This window comes from Chroicocephalus ridibundus, chromosome 3 (genome assembly GCF_963924245.1).
Source record: "Chroicocephalus ridibundus chromosome 3, bChrRid1.1, whole genome shotgun sequence".
Classification (NCBI taxonomy): Eukaryota; Metazoa; Chordata; class Aves; order Charadriiformes; family Laridae; genus Chroicocephalus; species Chroicocephalus ridibundus.
In genome coordinates this window covers 61,647,704-61,673,583 of record NC_086286.1, presented here as the reverse complement: position 1 = coordinate 61,673,583, position 25,880 = coordinate 61,647,704, and the positions used below count along the sequence as shown (strand labels likewise).

Below are 25,880 nucleotides of genomic sequence, written 5' to 3'. Positions count from 1 at the left end.
ACCAATCAGCAGGAAAATACAATTCATATTATTTATCCTACGAGTAGACAGCAATGTGATCAGAAGTCAAAATCAGAACATAGGGTTGGCATAAAAAAATTTCAGGGAATTGCAATTTTGACCGTGTCATAGAAATCCTCGCCTGCAGTAGCTTTAAAAAACAGTGAAATGACCAGAATAAAAATGGGTACCATGGAATCTGTTTCAGATTTCTGTATCTGATGTTACAGCACACACTTTGTTTCCTGTAAAGCACTTCTAATCCTAGGGTGCAAAGGAGAAATCCAATTGCATGTGAGCATTTATCTTGAGCATACCTCGTGATGAAAAGTGGCATTCAGGGTTTCCCCAGGCACTCAGGGAAAAGCGCAACTCCCTATGAAATCATACACATATGACTTCCCGCTTCTCCCTCAAAACAGCTTTTTTTTTTAAAAATAGCACAACAGATGTTCCCATTTCCAGTATTGACCTAGGGCCCAAAGTCATGGTCATTTGGCAAATACCACTAAAGTGACCATAGATGTGACTGCAGCACTGAATAAAATGTTCATCTTGTACATGACACCTATGTCCAATCGTTCAAAAAAACACATACATACTACACTTTGTTGAAACACAAAACCTCAGCAGAACTATTTTGGTTTTGAAAATTAATCACATATCCGTATAATGCTTCCATACCGAGACTTAAGTTTGTCCAAAAAACTGCCCTGAATGAAGCCCTTACCTAATTCTCCATATCTTCAGATGTGTACATCTTCAGACCAAATATTTTTGAAGGCTAAACCTTATCCACTCTTAAGTTCTAAAAAGATCTAAGTACGCTTTGTACTTGATTTAGCAAATTCTATAGATAAAATGAGGCACAAGGAAGAAGATAAACCAATCCAAGTAAGCAGAATACCCAATGTAATGCTTGATCCAACTTAAAAAATAATGTTTTATTCTTTTAATCCATAATACAATTATCTACCTTTTCTTCGTATAGTTGAAGACTGCACATATTATGATACGTATATGGATATACACTTATACATATAAAATCATATAGATAACTAAAAACACATGCAAAAATATACTTACTTGTATATTCATAGCCTACATAGGGAAATACAAAACTCAGACCTTTTTCTTCAATGTATTCCCTGTAAATTTATGCTGTTTTTCCAAATCAAGGAGACAAGAAAGGAAGGAACCGTCCCTTTACATAGCTTTGGTACCTGTCTGCTTTTTTTTCTCCACAAAAACCGAAGCATTTAATTTTATCCTACAGGCAGGGAAAGCTGCATGTCCTGGTAGCAAGATGGAGTTTTGGTACAAATTCTAGTTTTCATTATTATACAGTATTCAAACAAAAGAGACAACCCCCAAACCAACAACCCTGAATAACTTCAATGCCTTCTTGTCTTCCCCAAACTCATGGCAGATTCTTAACGCAACTGGTAGAAACATATTTCTTTTTTAGGAGGTACAGGAGGAAGACCATTAAAGCACTATTTGGCCTAATTTTTCTTGACACATTGTGAATTTCTTCAAAGGAAAAGAGAACGTGTTATCTAAATAAAGCATCTTTTTCCAAGTCAGTTTTGTCCTTTGCTCTCTGAAGACAAACTTTTCTTCACTCTTGCAAAGTGGCAAAGGCTTTCTTTTGATATGAAGGAGACAACTGCCATACAATGTCATTTCCCCGATGAAGCTTGCAATGAGTAGCGGAGGGAAAAGATTTAAAATGCACAGTGGTGCAATGCTCCAAGGGAAAATTACAAAGGGAAAAAAGAGAAGAGAGGGACCATTCGGCAACAACTTTAAAAGATTTCAGTCACACAATCAAGCTTTTCTTATGTAAATACTGTATCTTAAACACCCCCACCCAATTTTTTAGATGAAAATTGCTATATTTCAACAAATGCAATTAACTGGAAAGTTACTTCTGTGCTGGATAAGTGAGACCCTTTCCATTTTTGGGTAAAGTTACTAATTCATCATCAGTTACTACTGAAGAGGAAGAAAGTGTGCAAGTGCATTTTTACACTTTAAAAAAGAAGTAATAGATTTTGAAAGGTTCTTTTATGGAGGAAGGCTGGGATTCTGGAAAAGTACAGGTAACTACAGGTATCTATCTCTCTAATATCCTTCTTTTGCTTTGAAAATACATAGGAGATACACACCTTGCAGGTAAACTGAAATTGGTCCTGACCTACTAATATTTCAACACTCTGGCTTCCTATAGCATGTATATCTTCTACGCTATGGGGCAGTTCATTGTCTCAAATTGAGGTACAACCGATTTCATGTTACCCACTATGGACATCAATCTCAATTGTAGTTGATGAAAGCACACTGCTGTACAACAGCTTTAAATCAAAAAGCAGGAAACTACTTCCAGTTTAGATGGAGAGTGGAAATTAAATAAAAGGAATATACTAGCTTTGGCCAGGACAGCAAGAGAGCAACTGAAGTCTAAAAAAATTGCTTCTGTACCCAGAAAGACCTGAATGGCAGAACCTAATTCCGAAATTTCATCTGGCAAGGCAATCCTTTCATCCTCCCACGTAATGCCGCACTTGGAACTAACGCAGCCCTCCATCTCTGGAAAGAGCCCAGCAAGTGAAAAGACTCAGCACCATCCCTGGCAGGACTCTGTCCTTCCCTGGTCCCCTCTCAAAGCACTGGCCGCAGCACGCCCGAGCTCACTCAGTAACACTGAAAGCCGACATCCTGAAAGAGCAAATGTTGTTTTATCCTGAGATTGGGTGCAATGCGCAGTACAGAGCTCCTCCGCATATTACTCTGCTCTATGATGGCTTGGAATGGAAAGTTTCTTTAGGGAGAAATAATCAGGTATTACTTCAGCCTTTAATTCTCACTCCACAGTGGGCCTCCTTTGAGTAAAGACTGCCGACTGTGACAAATTGTGCTGCATCAGTGCTGTAATATGAAGTGGAGTCCATTAAGAACTGAGCTGAGATCACCAAACTCATTTTGATTAACCTCCAGGTCACTAAACACTTATAAATATGTTACACAGCAGCTGCTAAACATATTTATATATGCTTAAGGTCACAGCATCATCTGTTGGTTGTTGGAGTTAAGTCAAAAATCTTATGTTTCCTTCTGTGCTGCTTTTAGTAAAGGCATATCCAACACACTATTTAAGAAGTAGTTATCTCAAAGCATACTACCAGACTCTCTCCTACATCTCCCAATTCCCTCTTCCATTTTTCTGGGAGGCTAAATAAAAAACAAGTCTCTTAAAAGCAGTCTGCTGAACATGTACTGACATCTAATGGCAAAAATTCAACTGACTGGCTATGAATTCTATAGCAGAACAAACCTAGTCAGTATATGATTTTACAATATTTACCACATAAATACAAATGGTTGGGTTGCTTAGGGATTATGCAAGTGATAATTAGGAATAATAGGAAGAAATTAAGAAAAGAAACAGTTATATTGAGTATAATGTAAAAATCTCTTCATGGTGAGATGCAGTTACCTTCCAAGAGAGTGAAGGAAACCTCAGTACTTGACACTTCTGCACATAGACAACACATTAGAAAATGTACTGGTCAGAGAAATCCTGCATTACATATGAACTAGATGACCTGCCAGGTATTTTCCAGCTCTAACTCCTCCAATACCATGATCCCAGATCACATATTTTTCCCCGTTTAGAAGAAAAAGCAGCTGGGCTAATACAAATTTAGGATTATGCTATCAATTTAAACACTACACTTAAGCCTACACATTTCTTCTTCCTGCTCTACTGCTACAAGTTGATCTCACAAGTATTCAGCAAATGGAAGAGATTAAAAATGGGAAGGGGGGGAATCTGCTCGCTTTCTGTGGTTTATTTACTCTGTTGACAATTCAGTAATTCACAGCCCTTGCGTAATGCCAGCGCCAGTTGTTACGCTCGAGGAAAGGGCTGCCACCCAGGGGGACCCAGACGGGCTGGGGGAATGTGCTGACAGGAACCTTATGAAAGTCAACAGGGACAAGTGCAAGGTCCTGCACCTGGGAAGGACGAGCCCCCTGCAGCGGTGCCAGCTGGGGCTTGACTGGGGGCAGCAGCTCTGCTGAAAAACCCCATGGCATCTTGGCAGAGAGGGAGCTGAGCATGAGCCAGCAGAGCGCCGTGGCAGCAAAGAGGGCCAACAACATCCTGGGCTGTGTGACCAGGAGCAGAGCCAGCAGACGGCTCAGAGATCATCTCCTCTTTACTCGACACTCATTGGACTCCATCTAGAGTATCATGTGCCATTTTGGATCCTCCAGTAAAGGAAAGACGATGATAAATTGGGGTGGGTTTACCAGAGGGCCCCTTAGATAGTCAGGGCTTGAGCACTCACCCTAGAGGGGCTGAAGGACAAGGGCTAGTTCAGCCTGGGGCAGAGGTAGCTTTTGAGAGGAACCTAACAGCAGTCCCCCAGCACCTGCAAGGAGGTCAGCAAGAAGACGGAGCCAGGCTCTTCACAGCAGGGCACGGTGGAGGAATGAGAGACAACGGACGGGTTAAAACATGAGAAGTTCAGACTTGACGTAAAGAAATCCTTTTCCCAGTGAAAACAGTCAGGCATTAGATCTTGGTGGCCCAGGGAGGTTGTGCAGTCTCTGTTTTTGGAGGTTTTCAAGACCCAATTGGATAAAGCCCTGAGCTCTCAGCTGAGCCTGCTGAGGACGAGGTTGGACCAGAGATCTCTTGAGGTTCCCCCCAGCCTGAATGACTCTATGATCCTACATTGTCAGATTTGTTGTGCTGTTGGTAGTCTGGTGTACTACTGGGTCCAAAATACAACTGGTCAAATTCAAAACATTCCCTTTTAAGAAGGTCCCATTCTGGTCTTTTGTTTTCCTTCATTTGCAATCTACCCAAAGCTTAATCTGCACGTAATCTCTTTTCTCTGCAAAACAAGTAGCATCAGATCTAATTGTGTCTTCTGAGCTAACACAGAAGCCCATGTATTTAAAGAGAGGAGATGACATGCAAGATCTGGTCATCGTTAAAAAGCAGAACAAAGAAATTGTAAGAAAGAAGAGCACTGACAGTACAAAGAAGCAGACGAGTGATCATAGCTGCCAAGCAGTCTCTCTTATACTGAGATGTCTTCCTTTAATTGGACCTGAAATCACCAGTAGGTTAGAGTGTTGTCTCCGACTGCTACACAGAAGTCACTCTGCAGCCCTTGCACCTCCTCCGTGTTGCCATCTGATGAAAGGTTTTACGGTCATCTTCCTCAGATTTGAACAGACAACTAATTACAAAACTGAGTTCCAGAGGTAGGTGTGGTTTAGCCATAGACAATGACAAAAGAGGATTATGCTCCTCAGCAGGACAAGAAATGAAGACCCAACTTTTTCATATGGAAACATGTCAACGCTCAGGTTTTTGCAGTGTGCAGAGCGATCGAGTTCTACGACTTTCTGTGGATTTTCTGGCATGCATCTGCCACTCTGCTCTCCTCTCGATCTAAACCTGTAACATTGAAGTAAAGCCTTTCATTCAGTCAGAAAAAATGATCCAGTTTCTGTTAACGAGCCCTGTGTCAGCCTGAGCACAGGGGCGACTGAGCACAGAAGCGTGCAGGGAACAGGAGAGGGGTTCAGAGGTGGAAAGTCTAGAAGGGCTGGAGGTGAGGAGCGATTGGCGCTGAAAAGATGGAAATGGAGGGAATAGTAGGTGGAAACGAACAATGAACAACAAGAGCTGGAAGCATCCTCACTAGGTGCCAAAGCGTTTTAGGGCCAGGAGGATGATGGGTGCTCCGGAGAAGGGAGATGAAATAGAGACAAAGGAGGGAGCAGGGAGGAACATACAAAGAGACGCTACTCCAAGGGTAAACACAGGGAAGGTCCCTGCAGCACGAACGTGGAACCTCACAGCCAGGTCTACCTGCAGGAAGAGAGGGATTTACAGGCGAGCTTCAATTCTGCAGCTCCTCTGCTCATGCACACCACGAGGCTGGGCCAGGCTCGAGGCGGCCATCCCAGCCAGGATAGGATCTGGGATGGTCATCCCAACAGCGTGGCACAGTGGGGTGATGCCAAAGGAGCAGTGCTGCAAGGATGGGAGCCAGGATGGGGCACACAGCCCAGGTAGGAAAGAGCTGTCACTGAGTCACACCTCACACATCCTGGTGGCCCCAAGCTTGCATCAATTATTATTATTTAGGCGCATCTGCACTGTGCTTCCTGAGACTTCCCACAGCACTCAGGTAACGTAGGGATTTCTCCCACTTATCCTGCCCTAAGCACTGGACCTGAAAAATTATCCTGTTACTGTGACCTGGCCACCTGAGCAATTGGCTGGTGAAAAAAAAAAAAAAAAAAGGCCCACAAGCTCATGGAAGTTTGCCATTTCTGCTCCAAATCTTTAACCTACATCAGTTTTGCAGCGAATGCACTGTAGCACCTCAGGGGAGTAATTTGTGTAAACATTTTAAAAGGAACATTTTTTTTTTTTAATGCTGACACACTGCTAAGGTGGCTACTTGATTACAAACTGTGAAAATGACTGCGTTAGGCTGTGCTCACAAATCACAGTGTACTGACCAAATTGCCCTGTGCTTATCTGTGCCAGGTCTGCAGCATGACAATATTTCCTCTCTCTTTTAAATGTCAGAGTATGATTTGGGAGGTTGTTATTTAAACACACTGACCTGCACAATAACCAGAAGTACTTTATTTAAATCTGTCTTGAGCTGGGACTAGCCTTAAGCGCTTATAATCTGTCATACTTTGACACCAAATGGGTTATTATAATGAGAGTAATTCAGGAGTGAGACCTGCGAATGCTTTCTCCCTGGAGAATTTACACATAAACATGTGCATGCAGATACATATGCTCTTTGTTACGGATTTTCCTTCTTGCTACATTGTGGGATTCCTTGGAGAAGTGAGACCGTTTCTGTCATCAGGGGATATGGGAGAACCGGAGGAGGGAGAAGAGAGCAAGAGAAAATAAACTCCAAGGTTGCTCCCTTTGCTCTGATTGGAAGTTCATCAGTGCATCAGTGCTGCTAGCAAAGGTCAAGACACAGGAAATCTGAATATTAGCTTGGGCAGCTATAAAAATGCATGAAAGGCAGTTCTCGTGTAAATAAACAAATTTAACATCGCTATACCTGAAAGCTAAGGATCCCCCTCTCATTAGCTGCTACTATAGGTGTACTAACCTGGATTTACACTTCCACCTTCATTCAGCAGGGAAGCTCACCACTCGTAATAAAAAAGTTTTAAAAAAGCAACCATGAAAGATGGTGATGAGACAGGCATAAGGTCTGACACGAGATTTTTTTCCATTTTTCAGGTAAGAAGCAAAAAGAAAATGTTGTACTTGTGTAAGTGTGCATGTGTGAAAAGGGGAGGCCAAAGCTCTGAAACGCACTGACACTGACAAAACACTAGGAAACATAAACGAAAATGCATCCAGATTTGTACCGGGGTGCGTGCATGCGTGCCTGTGTGTGTGTGTCTGCTGACAGGCACACAGAACCAACACCAAAGTCTTCTTCCCAAAGACTGGGCCTAAATGGCAATGCTAAAATTGGGGATAATTTTCTAGCATCATAATTATGTGACAGTGCACATCACCTTGTAATCCACTGTAATCTGACCGAGCAGACTGCCTGCTTTCTTCGTCTGGATGATCTAAAGATTATTGTGTAAGATACTTTTCGGAAAAGAAATGGAAAAGAAATAGGCTTTCTAAATATATTCTTTTTCTTCTGGTTAAGCAAATACTTGTGCCTTTAGCATCATCACCATCGCTTAGACTTCACTAAGAAGCAATCAAGGAGGGAGAAGAAACTTAAAAACTAGTTTTTCCTACCAGGCTGATTCAACGCTCAGTCCCTCAGAAAAGCAGCCACAAAAACTCAGTGTTTGTTTACATGCTACTGTCATCACATTAACCGTTTTTCCAGTGAAAACATCTGCCCAACGGGCTATCTACTTGGTAGTCATTTAAAGCCGAATAAAACATAGGACTGTCACACCAAATCAAACACCAGAAGAGCAACGTAAGAGGCACGTGTAATTCATGAGTAGTGATGCTAATAACAACACAACCACACAACTTTTGTACTGCTGAATGCACGCAGAGATCAGAATAAACCTCCCTACCCCATTTTACGGATAACAAAAACTGAAGAAGAGATCCAAGATTAATAATGGTCTAAAATACGGCCATAATAAAAATAAAGTAGTTGAATACAGTGAGAAAAGCATAGCATGAGCCTGCAGAAAAATAAATCCTTAACTTCATTTGATCCTAATGGTATGAGGATGCATGACTGAAAAACATGAAGGAAGTTTAGTGAAATACTCCAGGGCAACTTCGTGGGGGTTTTTTGTTGGGGTTTTTTTTTTGGCTTTTTTTGGTTTGGGTTTTTTGGGCGTTTTTCGTTTGTTTGCTTTGTCGGTTGCAGCTATTTAATGTTTTTTTTTCTAAAGCTCCTTTTGCGTTAAAGTTTTTTTTTGGTCTGAATTTCATGGTGACCACAGCATTTGCTCACCAGTCTTCAAACTCACAGGGATTCCCTGAAATGCCTTTACTGCCCAGCATTCAAGTGCAGCAAGGCCTCCGTATTTTAATTTATTTGTATAAGAAAAAACTAAAATTTTGTACCTGGTGCAACCCGTACTGGATAAATACAATATAATGTTGTGTGACAGAAACCATGGGACTACTGAAACGTGGGCCAAGTCAAATAGCTTGCAGTCCCATGGAAGCTCTGCTCTTTGTGACCCCTGCCCAGCTTCTTGACATCGTGGATTTAAACAGGAGCTCTAACGGCAGCTGCTTGCACGCTGTCCCCATCAGACGTAATACTCGAGCACTACAAGGAGGTAGATTTCTTAGCCCAAGTGGAGTGTGTGATGGGTAAAAGAGGGCTGCTGTAATCTGTCCAGCGAGCAGGAGCATGCATGAACTGGGTTTGCAGCAGAACAAGAAATTTGCCCTGTACGGCATGATGCAGTCAACCTGAACCAGAATGCCAAGAAGGGTGATTGAGCCCGGTGTGACTCGATATCCAAATGGGAATGACTCATATGACTCTCTCACTATGTACCTTCTATTTTTGTGCATGTTTATAAATAGCTGTACTAAAAAGTCGTAAGGCCCTATGAACTCTCTCCCAGAATGATTACTTGAAAGTGGGTAAGAGTCTGCTCCCAGCACACGAACAGCCAGGAGGTCACCAATGCGTGGTGCTAAAAAGCTACAGGAAGCTTAAGGACACACTTTGTCTCTCACTAATTCAATTTCCTCCAGTGCGGCACCACCTCAGGAGAGGCTCGACCCCTGAGCTCCCTCTTCTTCCTCCTGGGGATGTGGACCTCCTGCTGCCTTCTCACCACGCTCTCACCATGTTCAGTCACGTCCTCGCACCGTTTCTGCGCACCGCTGCAGCTCCACGGAGCTCACTGTGCTGGTGACCAACTGAAAATCTAATAAAATCCTCATCGTTTCATGCCAGCTCTTCAGTGTATCTTTTCATAGTAAAATGTCACCTGGCTGACAGCACGCTGAACGCAACTGTGCATGTGCAGCAGGCATGGCGAGGAAGTTCTCCACAGGAATTTCCCAACAGACACATTTTCACCTACCTATCTTTGCCCAATAGCCTGCAGCTTTTATATGTTTATCAATATTATTACTACCACTATTACCATCAGTCTCAGCACTTTGGCACTCCAGACAGTTTCACAAGAGCAATGTGGTGCATATGTCAGCATGGTTTCAGCTGGCTCTTTTCTTCATCTTTGGCTCAGAAGGTGCCTGAAACCTACTGTGACAACTGCAACAGGTATTTAATGTGTTAATGAAACTGCTGGCCATCATTAAAAAAATCTTATTGCTGTTATGTTACCATTTAATATGATTCTTACAAGGTTACTTGTATGTCCAGTTAGAACCGATGCTCCCATCTGAACTCCATCAATAAAGTAAAGGGCTCTTCCCACTCATATTTCCCCAGGTAGCATTGCTAAAAAAATTGTTTAATTTTCTCTCAACTATCACTATTGTAAAACAACCTAAAACCTTAAAACTGCTCTAAAACCTGAAATCCTCTTACCATTTTTTATGTCTCTCCCTTTCTGTCACAAAAATCTTACGCTGTTCAATCACAGTCTTGTACTTGTACAATGTATGTGCCAAATCACACAGAGCAGTCATGGAATTAGCTTTCTTCATGAGTCCCATTAAACAGATGGCTATTCTCCTGTTTTTTAGTTGTGGGTTGTTTTTTTTTTTTTATTTTCTGCCTAGTGCTGTGATTTAAACTAGTAGATCATCTGGCTAATAGGCAAAAAGACAGACAGTGTGAAAATCCAGTTTCCTCATCTGAAAAATTTATTGCCATCCAAGAAAGACTACTCAATCTAAAGTCCTCCCTTATTCTTTATTTTTGTACAATAACAAGTAGTGCATTCTTAATGCCCTAAAGATCACCTTTCCAGGTACCGAATTTCTATGTAACAACCAACTCCGAGGCAGAATGCCAATAAACTACAGAGTCCTACGTTGCCATTTTGTTTCAAAATAATTAGTACTTCTATAGAGGGCAACAGCTCTCCTAAATAACCAAATCAAGACCAAAATAATCCTGACACAACAATAATCAAATTAGAAGTGTCTCTAAGATGAATGAAAATTCTCATTCATGACTCAGAAAATCACCCTGCCTTCCCAACACTCTCCTGCTTTCGCAGTTTAAGAATGGTTACTCTTGGAAGGAGGGAAGGAGTAGGACTCTTGAGGTCTGTGGTTAATCTCTAATGGCACGAACAGCATACAGCAGTCTACTTGATTGATGAGTAACTAAAAAAGAAAAAAATGCCTTCCCAAATCACTGGCTGCCTGCACGAGCTCTGCAGCATGGTGACATCCAGGGCTCCAAAATGATGGATTTACCTTTTAGTAAAACAAAATTCCAGATGAAAATATATTTCTCACAGTCTCCCACAAGAAATGGCTTTGGTTAGCTCAGCATGTAAAGTTTCTTCCAATCCTTACACGATTTTATCAGCAATTTTGAGCTGATCTACAAAATGCATCTCCATTTAAAAAAAAATAAATCATGAAAGTGTGATTTCCAGCTCTCCCTTTACTATAATCAATACATATAAGCTAACTTGTACTTCACCCCTCCTAATACATTGTAGAAAAAAGCCATATATGGTTCTGCTTTGAAAAGCAAAACATGAGGAAAGAAAGTGCCCTTTCAAGAAAAGAAAGAATAAAAAAATCAGCTTGATATAAATGACTACTTCTCACGAAGAGGGAAGAAGCATGGGTCCTTCTGCAGAAAAATATGTCAATAACCGTTAATGGCTCCCTTAGAAATTACAGTTACAGTAAGCATTAATATTTGGACTTTAACCCCTCAAATCACACAGAAACTTGGCATAGAGAGAAAATATTCCACCTGTTACTGAAATGCCGCCAGCCTCAGGTGGAGAAAGCACAGCAGCTACTTGGAGTTCACAGCCACGCTACTGAAATGTACTTTCAGAGATTGAAAGGTACTGCCTGGATATTCAACCAGCACTAACCGAAAGCAAAGCGGGGATCGTTTCAGGGTGATCCATCAGTATCCCTAAAGGATATCTGAAGCCTGGGAGTGTTGGGAGGAGCAGTGTAGAGGGGAAATGACCAGACACCTTGAGACTGGAGAATTGTGAATGGCCTGAATTGGAACAGGAGTAATTCCTTCCCAGTGACTGAACGTTAAATAAAAAACCCGGCAGCCAGAGCCTTTCTGCTAGGGGCTTATTTCAAAGGCAACAGATAGCGTACCCCGGCACTGGCTCCAATTATGGCTACCAGTCCTATCTTAGCCTAGTTTACTTTGGGGATTTCACAGTTGGCAGCCTTTCATCTAGAAGTAGCCTGGTTTGAATAAGCAAAGAAACTTGAATGAGTACTTAACCTTCCTGCACTCCACCGCACTTCCCAGCAGAGAAGAACAGCACCTCCAAGCTTAAGGGGAAAAGGGAAAACAATGGAAAATATATACCCTCTCCAGGGATTAAAGACGGTGAGTTTTACTGCAGCACTTCAAGTCTTCCTGCAACTGCAGCTTTTAAAATCACAATCAGAATTTTAAACCCAAGTTTCAAGATCAAAAGGGCCAGACTGGAAAATACCGCATAGAAATTGACGGGCTCTAGGATGTAAAACACCTAAAAGAGTTCTGGTTTTTATTTATATTATTATTCTTTTTAAAAAATTTATTCCCCATTTCCGCCCCGTTCTTTTTCCTTTTGACATTTTAATGCACCATGTCCATTACTATATTTCCTCACCAGTACCTTCTAGTCCATCAGCAGCGCTGCATTACCCTGCTGTTGGAGAAAATAATACGGAAAAAGTGCTTTGCTGGCACCAGCGACATGGAATATGAATTATACATACATAGCAGGAGAGAAATGCTGATGGAAGGTTTGTCTGCGCCTATGTGCGCAAGCGCACGTGTACGTGTATAACACACAGGCTAAAAAGAAGACCTAGAGAATGCAAATTTTAAACTAATTTACCCTAATTGTAACTGTTTCTCTGTACAACAGAAATTCTCTAATATCAGCGCAGCTTTTATAGATCAGTTTCAGGACTGAATGAAAACTTACCTAAATTCTTCTGACCTTACCACGATGAGACTGTAGTATCTAACCAGCTGCCAAGCAGTTTAGAACCAGAACCACATTCTAGAGTGCCTGAAAGTATGTCAAAGCAATGCAACACCACACATTACTATGGAGACTGAACACCATTTCTCAGGTGGCATGGGGAGCAGCAGACGATAATGTAAATATCCACCTCAATTTAGCAACCCAATGACCAGGATTTAAAATGGCCACAGGTTGCAAATAGCTAAGCTGGATCCCAGTTCCTCAGTTTAATAAAATACTACGTCTAAATTGTCTCCTCTAAAATCAATGACACTGAATTCTAAATTCATTCAATTATAAAAAACATTGCTTTAATTTACAAAATTGCAACGTGCAATCCTGAGAATCACACTGAGGTACAGTACACTGAGGTCAAAGACGCTGGCCGCAAAGATAGGACTGCTCTTCATATAGGCACATCAAAATTCATTTTAAAGTCATTAGTTCAGGTATTGATAACTGTAGTTGCACCAGCAAGAGGCTCATTTTAGCATCCAGTCGGATGTGTATTTTACAGCCAGCTAGTCCTGAATTATGTCTTCCTAAAGCTGCACTGCTAACAGTATGTAAGCCAGCTATTTTGCAATTACGCTGTTACCTTTCCATATTCTACAGTTACACGTTCCACTGCTATGAAGACATGCTCAGAATGACACTCACTGCTAGTACAAGCGATGCTGAAAATGATGATGACAACCATCTACCTCCAGAAATGTCTGTTGACTTCAGGTGTCAACCTAATCATCCATTTCCAAAAGTGTGTACTGGGCACTTACTGCAGGAAACAAAAGCTCACAGACAGAGAACACATAGTCCTGAGAAGTTTGAAGTTGGGCGTTTACAAACTGAGGAACTCAAAGCTGGCTGATACTAGAAGATACTGGTTAAATTTGCTGCCTTTCACATCAACAGGGAAAACACTATCTCATTTGCTTAAAATAGTTTGCTTTTACTGAAGGCTTATTGTGTTGCAGGTCTGTACACACACAAATACTTACCTATAGCTATAAATGCATGTAGCATTGTAAGAGCTACAGTGTGATAAAAAACTTTATTTTTTGTAGCCACCTGGTCCTCAGAGGCCTCCACTGGGTTCTAATCTCCAGCAGCAGAACCAGCCTTTGAGGTCTCAGCCAACGCCAGCCTAAGTTATGAAAAGTCTTTCCTTGGAGTTCAGTGGATATATTATGTCTTCAACATACAGTCCTTACCACTCAATGGATGTGGTGAGACCAAGACAGGAAAACACTGTTTTGCAGTTCCTTCACACTGTCTTTCTGAAAATAAGGGGAATTACTATACCGTGTATTCAGAAAGTTATTTAGCATTGCCAGCTGTAAACTGTTACCCAGGCCAAGCTTAAACATACTGGGTAGCGTGAAGCCACAGACACTGCCAGTTCAATGAAGAGGTCTTAAAAACACCTTTCTTTTCTTTAGCCTGACATGTTAGATATCATTTGCCTGCATGCGCAAGACAGATCAGCACATCGTATGAGATTTTAGTTACGGGGAAGCTATGATGTAGCTGTGGAAATGAATCTAAGCTTAACATAGAGCAGGCCTCAAGGTGAAGTCAAAGGCTAATTCAAATGGTGCAAACCTACTATCTTCCACAGCCACTGCTTTTATTTATATGATTTTATCTTCTCTAATTAAAAGGGTGGTGGTCTGCACCGAGGATGATACCTAGGTATAACTGACTGACACTCAGATCTTGATCATCCAACCCTGGTTAACGAACATTGATTTTCTGCCCCAGTGGAACTGATTTTATTCTGATGCGTCCCATTTAAATTCATTTACACAGCTGCTTTGCGTGGCTTGGCAAGGCAGAAGCAAACCAGTCTTCTATGTCTAAATGCAACTCCTGAGCGGGTAAAGGATAGATCCTGTGGATTAGCAGCTGAAGATAAATCTCTCTCCCCTATTGATACTTGGCTACTGATTCAACAAGTTGACCTTGAAGGGGACCACAACCAACTTGTACAGAAGTACTGCTGTGTAACAATGACTCTGACACAACCATTTCATTTTCTTCTTAACTCTACAGAGAGGGGTGTGTTTTACAGCAATAAAAATCCAACAGTTTTTGAACCCCCCAGCTGAATCTTATAAACTCAAGACATTCAAAGAAAAAGGCTGGATACCATTCATGCACGTTGGCATATAACAGTGCATATCTTTCCAGTTAGACAAAATAGCATGGTGCGAGTGCTCTCCCATTTCATTCATTTTTACTTTTTGAACAGAAGAACCAGTAAACTTGTGTGCTTATTTTTTCTTTTGCTTTGTACTTTTTCGTGTGCACATATATGTACGATGTTATTAAGGAAACAAAACAAACAAAAGCAGCTACAGAAAACAGGTAATTAAAACTTGTTAATAATCATGAAGGCAGCAGTAATTTGGGTATTATAGATTTCCTACGGAGGTAACAACTGAAATAACATGATGTCAGGGAAGTCCATGAAACTTGAATCTCAGGTGAGGCTGGACTTGGTTGTGAGGGAACAACAGGCTGGGAGCTAATGTAGATACTTTCTCCCGGTGCTGTCCGTAATTTATGATATGGTTACAGAAATCACAGTATGAAGGACTCTAGTGAGAAAACAGTAGCTGCATTTCAGGTGAATGTTTTGCACTGGATACTTAGTGCTCCTAAAAATTGTTCAAGAGACCAACTGAAAGTTCTCAAACACATGCACGCTCAACTACAATGTAATAAAACTTCCTTGAAATTCCCATTAAGAAACCCTGTCATCACTCCTGCAGTACACCACCTCACAGAAAGGGATCATACTTTGGGGGTTGCAACTCACTGCCGCGGCAGCAATGGCAGTACCACCACCAAGTCAAGAAGACGGGGTTGCACAGCACTGCTGCGAGAGAAGAACTCCCAACAATGAGGGGAGAGAGATGACGCCGGGGTCAGAGGGAGGAGGGATCTCATTCCTTCTCAGTGATGAGGTTCTTCATTTCCCTCTCAGGCACAAGGGAACAGAGCCGTGCCAAAAGCCATGCAGCTGTGTGAGCAAGTGACATGCAGAATTTCATCGTACTGTCACAGTGGCGTTAGTAAAAAGAAAACAAAAAACTAAAATCCCCTCTATGATGCAAGTATTTGTGTATCTTTCACGTGATTGTTATATTCCTTCAGCAGCCAGATGGCATGTTCATAAACATTAAAAAAAATTGCGAAGATGCCACAGCGAGTCCAGTTTACATTGCTAGCTACCCGTACAGGCCAGGCTGGTGCATCAAGGGAGCCCGAGCGTTGCCATAGCTGGGGTGAAGAAAACATGGGGCACCCACCAGCCCCAGACTGGCTGGGATAAGCAGGCGGCCTAATGTATGGTGGCCTAAAGCAGAACAAAAGAACAGCCTCTTTGGATTTGCTCTGTATCACAAATACGAATCGCTGTCAAGTACGTTCCTTCCATATGCAAGTACGAAGGACTTGCAGGAATAGCCAAAAGCCATTACACTCTCTCCCCTACAGTTGACTTGAAATCAAAGAGGAAAACAGCGTGCTTGCAACCCCCTGGCATCAGAGGGGTGTGACAAGTTTCGCTCAATTTGCAGTTCATAAATAGCCCTTTTGCCAGTATTTCCAATAGAGATTTGATGACTGCACAGCTCTTCCACAGGTGCTGGATCACTAGAATGGGCAATACGTGATGGAAAGGCTCTGAAATGGTGCAGTTTTGCCCAGGCAAAGCTAGAAACCAAAAGCAGTTTTACAAAACTGACTTGGGAGGGAGGGTGTGAGATAGGACTGGTAATCATTTAACCTAGCTTTTGATCAAACACCACACGCTATGCTTGAAGTGGAAGCTGAATCACAACCAAATATTTTCCGCTCAACGCGAAGTCTTTTCTTGCTGTAAAGACCAATAAATGTGATCTTTCATTCCATGATTACAAAGAAAGTGTTCCTGCAGCTGCAGCGATGGCCCATTTATTCCTTCGTGCCTGACCTATCAGCTTATAGCCTAAACCAGAGAGACAGAAGCAGACTTTTGTAAAACCTACTAGACAGTTCTGTTAAAACAACCAACACAAGCAAGAGACTGTTGGTTCACAGATATCTGCTGGAGTACGGTCTGTTTTAAGGGAGTGCGGTTCTATTTTATTGAACAAGGACATGAAATACACTAAATTTGCTGTTACTGTTTTAAAAGTTTGCTATTGCTTATCACTAGGAAACCACCTGCCTTCCGAAGTCGCAAAACAAGAAAGCAACAGATGCGGGGACACATTAGCTATTTCTAGTTTTACATTGTGCCTTGGAATTAGAGCAACCCCAGTGTCCAGAAACACTGGTCTTGAATGATAAATACCGGTATGCGTGTATGTGCATCTGTGTACGCATATGCATAAATAAATGCAAGATGCTTAATACACACACACATAAATACGCTTACCAGAAAGTGCAACCAGCTTTGTCTAATTCTCAAATGTAATGGAACTTCTCGTAACAGAAAGATAATAAATACACCAGGAGTTATTTGAGTCCAGGGAAATGTGGAAATTACTTCATCTGAAAAATTTCCCAGAAAATATGATTTCATTACAAGTATTCAGGCATCTTAAGAATAACCACGGACAGAAAACTGCCTTTGCCAAAATCCATGCACAAACAGCAACATGCAGTTATGCTGCCTGAAGGGAAGACAAGAAGACAGATGATGGCTACAACCTCTACAATCCTGTTCGCAGGTTCTCTCTTATGGATGTGTAAGTGGCAGTTATCAACTCCAGGTAACTACAGACTGCTTTTATGCCTTCCTTCTGCCTTTCCCCTCCAGCTGCTCCCCTCAGCTTGCCCTCCTCTTCCCCTCTGCATGCCTGCCTAGGAACAAGAACATCCCGCAGAAGAGAACCGCCATCAGCGCTGCTGCTTACAACGTGGGCAGTAAATGCCAGAGTTGATGGGCAGCTTCATAAGATTCCTTACTCTCTGGCAGGGGCAAGCTGCCAAGGACACGTTGGCCCTCTCTCTATTGGAGATAAAAACTATATATCCAGCTAATCAATTTTAAGTTGCAGAGGGCTTCTTTTTGACTCTTAACGTCACTGCAACCCTGTGGGTTTTCCTAAAGCCTACAGTGCCAAGAACCAAACTGGAAGTGGCTGTCATCTCCATTGTCACAGCTGCTTTTTGAGAGGATAATTGAAACACACAACAGCATGCTTTCCCCTTACGTTTAAGGAAAAGTATTCTTCCCACACATCATCTTCTCCCAGAGATAACTGCACAGATAGAACATGTATAAGTGCCTATGCATACACTTATACAGTGCCATTCCTTCAGAAACAACAGAAGAACATTCCCACTTGTTTAAACTCCTTTCACCTGGAGGCATACCTGCTCTGAGCGGAGTTTGCAGCAGCCTGCATCACTGCAGCAGCCGCCTCCTGGGCCTTACGGTTCACAGTTGGCATGGGTGGGCCCATCCCGGGGCCTCCCTGCTGAGACATGCCAGGAGAATTGGGGGTCATACTGCTCATGTTTCCAGGAAATGGTCTGCTCTGCATCCCAGCTGATGGCATCCGTCCCAGGGGCATGGTACCGCAAGGCTGGCTTGGCCCCTGTCCATGCATCTGACTGTTGGCATTTATACCCATGCCAGGTCCTGGGCCACTGTAACTTGTGTTGGGCACGCCGCTGTACGTCGGTGGTCTGGAGTAGTTTCCTGAACAAAATGATAAAAAGCACAGAGAAAAACATTAAACTTCTGAGCAAATATTTCTATTTAGGAAGGCAGCAGCTGCAGAACTTACAGATCTGAACTAATGCGAACCATGCTGGCGTCAAAATCAGAACAACTTTTTCACCATGAACAAACAAGCAGTGAAACAAGCTGCCCGAGGAGGTTGTGCAGACTCCCTCCTTGGAGGTTTTCAAGACCCAGTTGGATAAGGCCACGAGTAACCGGCTCTGATCTTGTATCTGACCCCTATTTGAATACAGTCAGCCAAGAACAACTCTTGAGCACCCTTCCAACCCGAACGATCCTATGAACCTGATTTTCATGTACCGTCAAACATTTTCTGCCTAATATATGTCATAGGATAACAGCAAATACACAAAAGCACAGCCTCCAGAGGGTTAACAACATAGCACACAGTACAAAATCGCCTTACGCAGTAAAGAGATACGTGGCATGTAAGAAACCCATTACATAAGCTCAAGGGAAAATCTTATTTTTGTAATTTCATGTTCTCATTCTTCATCTTTCTACAATTTCAGCAACAGGCTATTCTCACCAGCTTCTTGCTCCTAACCGTTCTGCCCATTTGTGTCAGAGACGCTTTGGCATGGATCCGTGAGATTGGGTGCCTGGCCCCGAGAAACACTCCCGCTCCCTCCTGCCCTACCCTGCCTTCCTGGTAAGTTCAAAATTTGGCAATGCCAGCAGAAGGGTTGATGTCTTACGGCGCGCCTCCTCTGGGAAAACTAGTATTACTAGAGTAATCAGCAATAGTAGAATTATAAACAGGTGCTTTATGAAGGATGGCATGAAAACCTGGCTGACCCCTATCTACATTATCACTGGAGCAAACTGCTCTGCTTGCAGCCGTTTAACTCATTTGAGTGCTGATTTTCCTATCATGTTAAAAGCTCAAGAAAAAGCGAGTGAACAGCATTCAGTGTTAGAGAAACAAATCCAAGCAGCATGAGAAAGAGAGAAAAAAAGGTAAAGATATGATAGAAAAGTATTTTAGGAAACGGATCACATTACACTACTTCAGTCATCAGTTTTGACTTGTCTTTATTTCCATCTCATCCAGATTAGTGGAAACACGACCCATTCCCTCCCTGTGGGATGCCGCAGAGCGGAGCTTCCTGACTACTCTCAGATATTCCCACGCTCGTTCAAAGGCAGCAGCCCTTGGACTCTTCCTCTGAACGTGGAGATCAGCCACGTCTCTCCTCAGGCCTCAGCTACCAGGCAGAGGAGTCAGTGGCATGCAACTCCTGTTTATACTTAAAATAAATATATTCATCCATCATTTGAATGCACACATAATTAATTCATACGCTCCTGCTGCTGTGCTTTGGCTAATCCTCTCCTCCTCCCCACTCAGTAACTGACTCACTCTGCTACAAGTTCTCCTCAGCAAGAACGCGTGAGACTTACGCTTCCCAAGGAAACGGAGAAACAATTCTCTTCTGTTTCAGAAATCAAGTTTCTGCCTGGGGGTCTTCACAGAAGGATCCCCAATATGTGGTTCAACAGAGATGAAAGGGTCCAGACTCAGCTTTATGCTGACTTCAGACTGCCCTGTCACTTCTCCTTTTCCTCCCCTAGCCTTGGCCGATGGCAGCTGACCATTTTTCTGCTCAGCGAGCCATCGCCCCTAGCCAGACTTCTGGTTGCCGAGACCTGCTAAAGCCACACTTCTGATCCAACATATGTGACCACAAACTGGGTTCACTAGTTTCACACTGCTCTGCTTGGTGTTAAAGGTGTTAACACACAACTTGGATGTTGCTCTGGTTTTCCAGTTGCTTTGTGCAAGAAAAATGTAACACAGCAAGACGGTGTATATGTGCACTCAAAGATTACACACAGCCAGTTAACACGTTTTATGTACGTGCTATTAGTAGCACTGCTTCCCAAAGTGAAGCAAATTCCCTCCCCAGACTAGCAGACACAATAACCATAATCACTGGGAGCTACTGTCAGTCCCATTTACATAAAGCCAATTTGTTTTGTCAGCTAGGGTCTATGAAGTACGGTTCAGCAGCATGCTTGGAGGAGCAAGCACCGATACTAAATACTATTGCTGTTTTGATGCTATTTTGAATTGGGACAAAAAATCTCTTCTTTCATGTTTTGGCTTCTCCAGCGTAAGCACAACACAGAAAAAAACAGAGGAATCTTCTCCATAAAAATATGTGTCTCAGTTAAAATAGCTCCTAACCATTCATCTCCAGGGATACATGTCCAAGAGCACAGGGAAGTGGTATCTTTTCAGTAAGGAAAACAAGTTTCAGTGTTTTTTCCATGTTTTTTTTTCCCTAAGCATTTCCTCAATACTTCAAGTACTAGCTATTCTTATACCTTTCCCAGACTGGAAAAAAAAAAGGCAAAATAAAAGCCAAACAAAATACAAGAGGAATTGCCAGGAATGAGGAGTGCAATCTTATTTCCATGTTTCTCTAATAGATTAGTAATTTGTTGGCAGTGGCTTTGACAGAAAACAGATGGATGCAGCATTAAACACAATGAATGCAGCAGATGCTAGGCCAGCCCACATCAGCTGGACGTGTCAGGCAGCCAAGTCCAAGAGCCCACACTTTTCAAGTGGGTACAAGCCTGGCAACAGCGGCTGTACAATACTACTGAACAACTCCTCCCCTCCATATCCGAGGAATTTTTAATTCCAACTCCCCCTTGGCAGAATAGAAGTGCACCCAGAGAGACAACATCTCAAGTGCACCAGAAAAACCAAGGCAGTAACTGGAATTGGGAAGAGGAAAAAAAATAATAAAGTATAATGAAGACGAAATATAAAAAAGCCTACTAACAACCTGCCAAAGACAGATGTTCATACTTACTGCTGAAACTCTGGTACACTTTGTCCAGGTTTGCCGAACAAAGTGCTCTGATACCTTGCCATTTCTGGGCAAGCTGAAAAGAGGGAAATTTGACAACTACCTGTTAGTTTTGCTCTCTGCTTTACAGACAGAGGTCAGATTCACAGTATTAAAAATAGTATCTGAAAATAATTGTAGAATTTTTTACATGTGCACTTAACCATCAAGTTTTTCTTGTACAGACGATGGAAAGCTATTGTTCTGAATTCTTCTGAAACTATTTTACCTAGGGGACTTGAGTAGATACAGTTGATATTTAAGTCTTAACTCCACAGGCTGCTGCATATGTGGGTCTGGATTCAGAGGTCCAGACTCTTGAGATACTTAGGTCATCTCATCCTTAAGATGCTACCACTTTAATTAAAATCTAGGATTAAAATCAGTGGGAGCTAGATAGCAAAGTGCTTTTGTGAAATGAGCCCAACATTAAAGGTTACAAAGCACAAATACTCAATTCGTATTACTTTACCACAAACAAAAGAGGGTTTAACTTACTGTGAAGTTCTGGGGTGTAGTTCAAACATATTCAGTAGTGGTTTCTCTCTTTGTTATACCCAAACAGAACAGTTTTACTGCTGAATTGAGTAAGAAAAGTTAGGGAGAGGGGATGCATTTCTGATATGTTTTACTAAACCACAGGAAGTTTTTCTCTGCCTGTCTTAAAAGACCCAACTGACGACAGCATCTGACTGCTCTCCAGAGTGCATTTAAGGGACATTGTGCTGTGGCAGCAGTTTGATGCTCGGGTCATAGACCAGAGCTTCATTAGCCCCCGAGCTAGATGCTGTCCAAACACAAACCAGAGAGACTGTTTCTTTCAGTAACAACTTCCATTCTCTCTCTGCTTTTTTTATTCTTGGGGACAGGAAAATGCTGGGTTTTAACACAAAATTAAAACTAATGTTCTGTACTGCGTGCTCCTGTGTTGTATCACAGACACACAGAAGTGTGGAGCCAAAGCCATTTTTTATTTTTGTAGGAAATGGTTTCACAGGATTGGACTAGGTCCCCAGTACAGAACTGCTTCCTGGGAAAATACATTTTACTCTTATTATAGACCTAAGTGTCATGTAAACACATGAAAACGAAATAAATCAACCATATGCATTAAATGGATCATTCTGCTCTCATGAACTGGGGGCTAATTCCTCCAACCCAAACTTACTGGTGTAGTCTTTACTATGGTAAGCAATTCCACTGCAGAGAAAAGACACTAGCCTTGAGCAATGGTTTTCAGGACAGCACATAGTGAAATCCAGCATTCAAACGAAAAGCTTAGTGTCACAGAACGCTTTGACGCATACATAAAAATACAAGTAGCCCTGTCAAACTCAGCCTATGCTTAACAATATTTTGGAGGAAGGCCTATGTGAACAAAACACAGAAAGCAAATAAAATCCTTGAGAATTATTTTAGTTTGATAATTTAAGAACTGGGTTGCAACACAGGTAATTTTTAATGTATTTGTTATTTTGGCAATAAAAGGCAAATGAGGCCACATTATTATATATTCATCACTGCTGGTATATAAGTGTGCTTTGTAAGAGGGTATGTTAAGACTTGCAATTCCAGACTACTTTCATTAAAAATGAAAAATGCTATTAAAAACTTAAATCCAGGTAAATACATGACTTTGAAGTATCACCATCTTCATCCACGGATTTTATTAATGGTCACATTAGCCTGGTGAAAACGTAGTATTCTTCTGCCCTGTTTGTCACCTGTAGGGCTGAAAGTCTGCAGGGCCCTAATTTTATGATGACCAGTGCACGGGATCACCGGTACTCTCCAAGAGCTGGCAGAAGAACACGCTTTTCATCCATCACACTATTCACCAGACCCTTCTGAAACGGCCTGTTAATGACAATGATGCTCATTTTCTTCCTGCCCCTCAAGTTCACTTTTTAATAGCCGTTTCTTCCTGACCGCGACCCATAAAATCATTACATAGGCACTTTCATCTACAGAGGGAGGAAAAGAACTGCTGAACTCAAGCAAAAAAGAAAGTAGTATTCGGCGTGTTACTTAAATGCATTGATTTAGTACAAAAACCTTTCCATTCAATCAGTGTGGATGGCTAATGTTTTACTGCACTTGACACCCACTATTCCCATGGTTCGGAATCTCAGCAGCAGCAGTACAGCTGGAAGTCAGGATAGCACATCATAAATCCACTGGATTTTTACCAGTTAAGCTAGTTGCTCACTGTGCAGATAAAAATAAGCACTTGGACAGAATTTTATGGCCGCGAAATGCTTTCCAAATAAAAGGAAAGCACCAGTCAACTGGAGTTAGGTAATTAATCTTCACACATGGCTATAAGGCATTACTAGCCCCATTTTACAGTTAAGGAAAGCGAAGCAGAGAAATGAATCTACTTGCCTAAGTTGAAAGATGGTGTAAAAGGCAGAGCCAAAATTAGAAACTGGGAAATCTTGGCATGTAGCCCTGTGCTCAGAACACTACAACAAATGTGACCCAGAGATGAAACAGAAAGGAACATTGCGCAGGGCAGCAAGGCTCCCTGCAAACAAACATCAGAACTAGTTCTCAGAAACTACAGAGACTAAAATAACCATCCTTGCTAGCATGGGCAAGCCACCGAGCCCGCCCTTACAGAATTTCCCATCACTGTCTCCAGTTCTTTTTGAGGATATTAAGTAAGAAAGCAATAGTAGGAAGTGCTGAAATAGAAAAGCTTCTTTATGTATCTCTAAAGAAAATACTGCCCCTTATATATTCTGTGGCTTGACTTCAACTTCATTAAATCCCTAAACAGATGCATACTTTATAAAGGTTATCCATTAAAGGCAAAACAATAGACAAGTTCAAGGTTGTCCAGGGGCAGAAATTGTGTATTCTATTTTTGTTTTAGTCCTCCAACAATTCTGTCAAACAAGCAAAATAAAAGGAACTGTCTCTCTCAGTCTGAAGGGTTAGTTAAGATTCACAAACCGTATGCATTAGAGCTCAATATTATATTCCCACAGTAGCCGCTGTATTATTATGCTCGTTAGAAGACTTTAACCCTCACAGTCACTACACAATTTAAGACTGGCCTTGAGATTCCATCTAAGAAAAGAAGACCTATTTTGGAATCGGTGTTGAGACCCTTATTCCACGCTTGGTCAAACGTGGCCTTGTTGCAGAGATGACATACCTGGGCCCCTAAACATTGGCCCTGGCAATGCAACAGATTCATCATTTCCTTGCCTAATTTAAGGTCACTATTTTTATACAGAGAAAGGTGCTAATAACAGAAGCAGCTTCTTCCACAAGGTGCAGCTGCACCTCTGAATGACAGTTTTGTTTGGTTTATTTTTTGGGGGGAGGGTGTTTTGTGTGTGGGGTGGGGTTTTTTTGGGTTTTTTTTGTGTTTTTAAGAAATCACATACCTACCTACATACACAATATATATATATATTTTTTTTTTTAAAAATATATAAAAATTATCATACGTATTACCAGCAAGCATTTTACCTTGTGGTGCATACTGGCTCATCTGAGGCCCATAAGTACCACTTGAATTACTCTGCTGAAAGCTACTGATTCCAGGATGCACCTGGCCTCCAGGTGAGGGGTGTGGTGACATGGAAGGTCCAGTTTGCTGAGGTCCATACTGTGACATTTGAGGGTTCCTCTGTATGCCTGCCATAAAACCTAAAGGGAAAAAAGCGCCAAAGCAAAAATTAATATTTAGGTAACTGTTCTTTATTTAAGAAATCTTTGACATTTAAAAAAGCCAACCCTCTTTAGTTAATCTTTAGGTAAAAAAATTAAAGGCAATTATCTGCATTACCTAATAAGTAGTAGGGAATTTGCCTCATGACTTATGGTGTGAGTATCATAACTTCTAAAATTATATGTTGCCACCAAAATGTGTAACTTCAGCATATAGAAATCCACTGTAAATACTCCTATTGCACAGCAGCTCTCAGGAGCTAAAATTTCCCTTTATGTGAATACTAATCATACCAGCCAGAAAAAAAGTCGTTTTGGTGTGTATTTGTGCTCTAGGTCCTTCTTCTGGTCTGTTCCCAGCACACCTGTATTGGACTCTCTCCTTTTTCCCTTTCGTAAATGTATTAATGAATCCCAATTTAATTTAAGGTTCAAAAGCTACAGCAAAAGACCTAGTGAAATGCTGTAAAATCTAGAAGCTTCATATAAAGGAACAGACCTAAGCCTATGAAATGAAGAAGAGGGTTTTGTGGTGGTTTTTTTTAAGTTTCCATGACAAACCAGGAAAAATCCTGCAATCCCTGCCCATGAAATGTCTATGCAGGGACCTGAAAGGTTTTAGTGCTGCTTTCAATGCTGAGGAGGACGTGCTGAGGAGTCATCGAGGTCTGATTTCTGGAGGAAATTCACTTTCTTTTCTCTTCTGCTTGCATATTAAATTTCACCTTCCTGTTTCTCTAGAGGCAAAACATGACCATACCGAAGGAGACAGCGTCTGCTCTGCTGCTGCCAGCGCCCCGTGAGGCTGATGGGGGCTCACCTGTGGCTGGCAAGGTGGGAGACATGTCCCACTGCTGCCCGGTGGGACAAAGAGCAGGAGAAAGCTTGCACTGCGGCTCGTCGTGCAA

The 25,880-nt window shown here is 41.9% G+C and overlaps 1 protein-coding gene across 4 annotated transcripts in view; it reads right to left on the bottom strand.

Annotated features, from left to right (window-relative positions):
• ARID1B (AT-rich interaction domain 1B) overlaps nt 1-25,880 on the bottom strand; it is a 335,932-nt gene that overhangs the window by 45,401 nt on the left and 264,651 nt on the right. For all 4 annotated transcript variants that reach the window (XM_063329382.1, XM_063329380.1, XM_063329379.1 and 1 more), the window contains 2 exons: nt 24,772-24,951; nt 18,052-18,379 (listed from right to left, as the gene is read on the bottom strand). In XM_063329382.1, the coding sequence (XP_063185452.1) occupies nt 18,052-18,379; nt 24,772-24,951 (508 nt within the window). The remainder of the gene's footprint in view (nt 1-18,051; nt 18,380-24,771; nt 24,952-25,880) is intronic.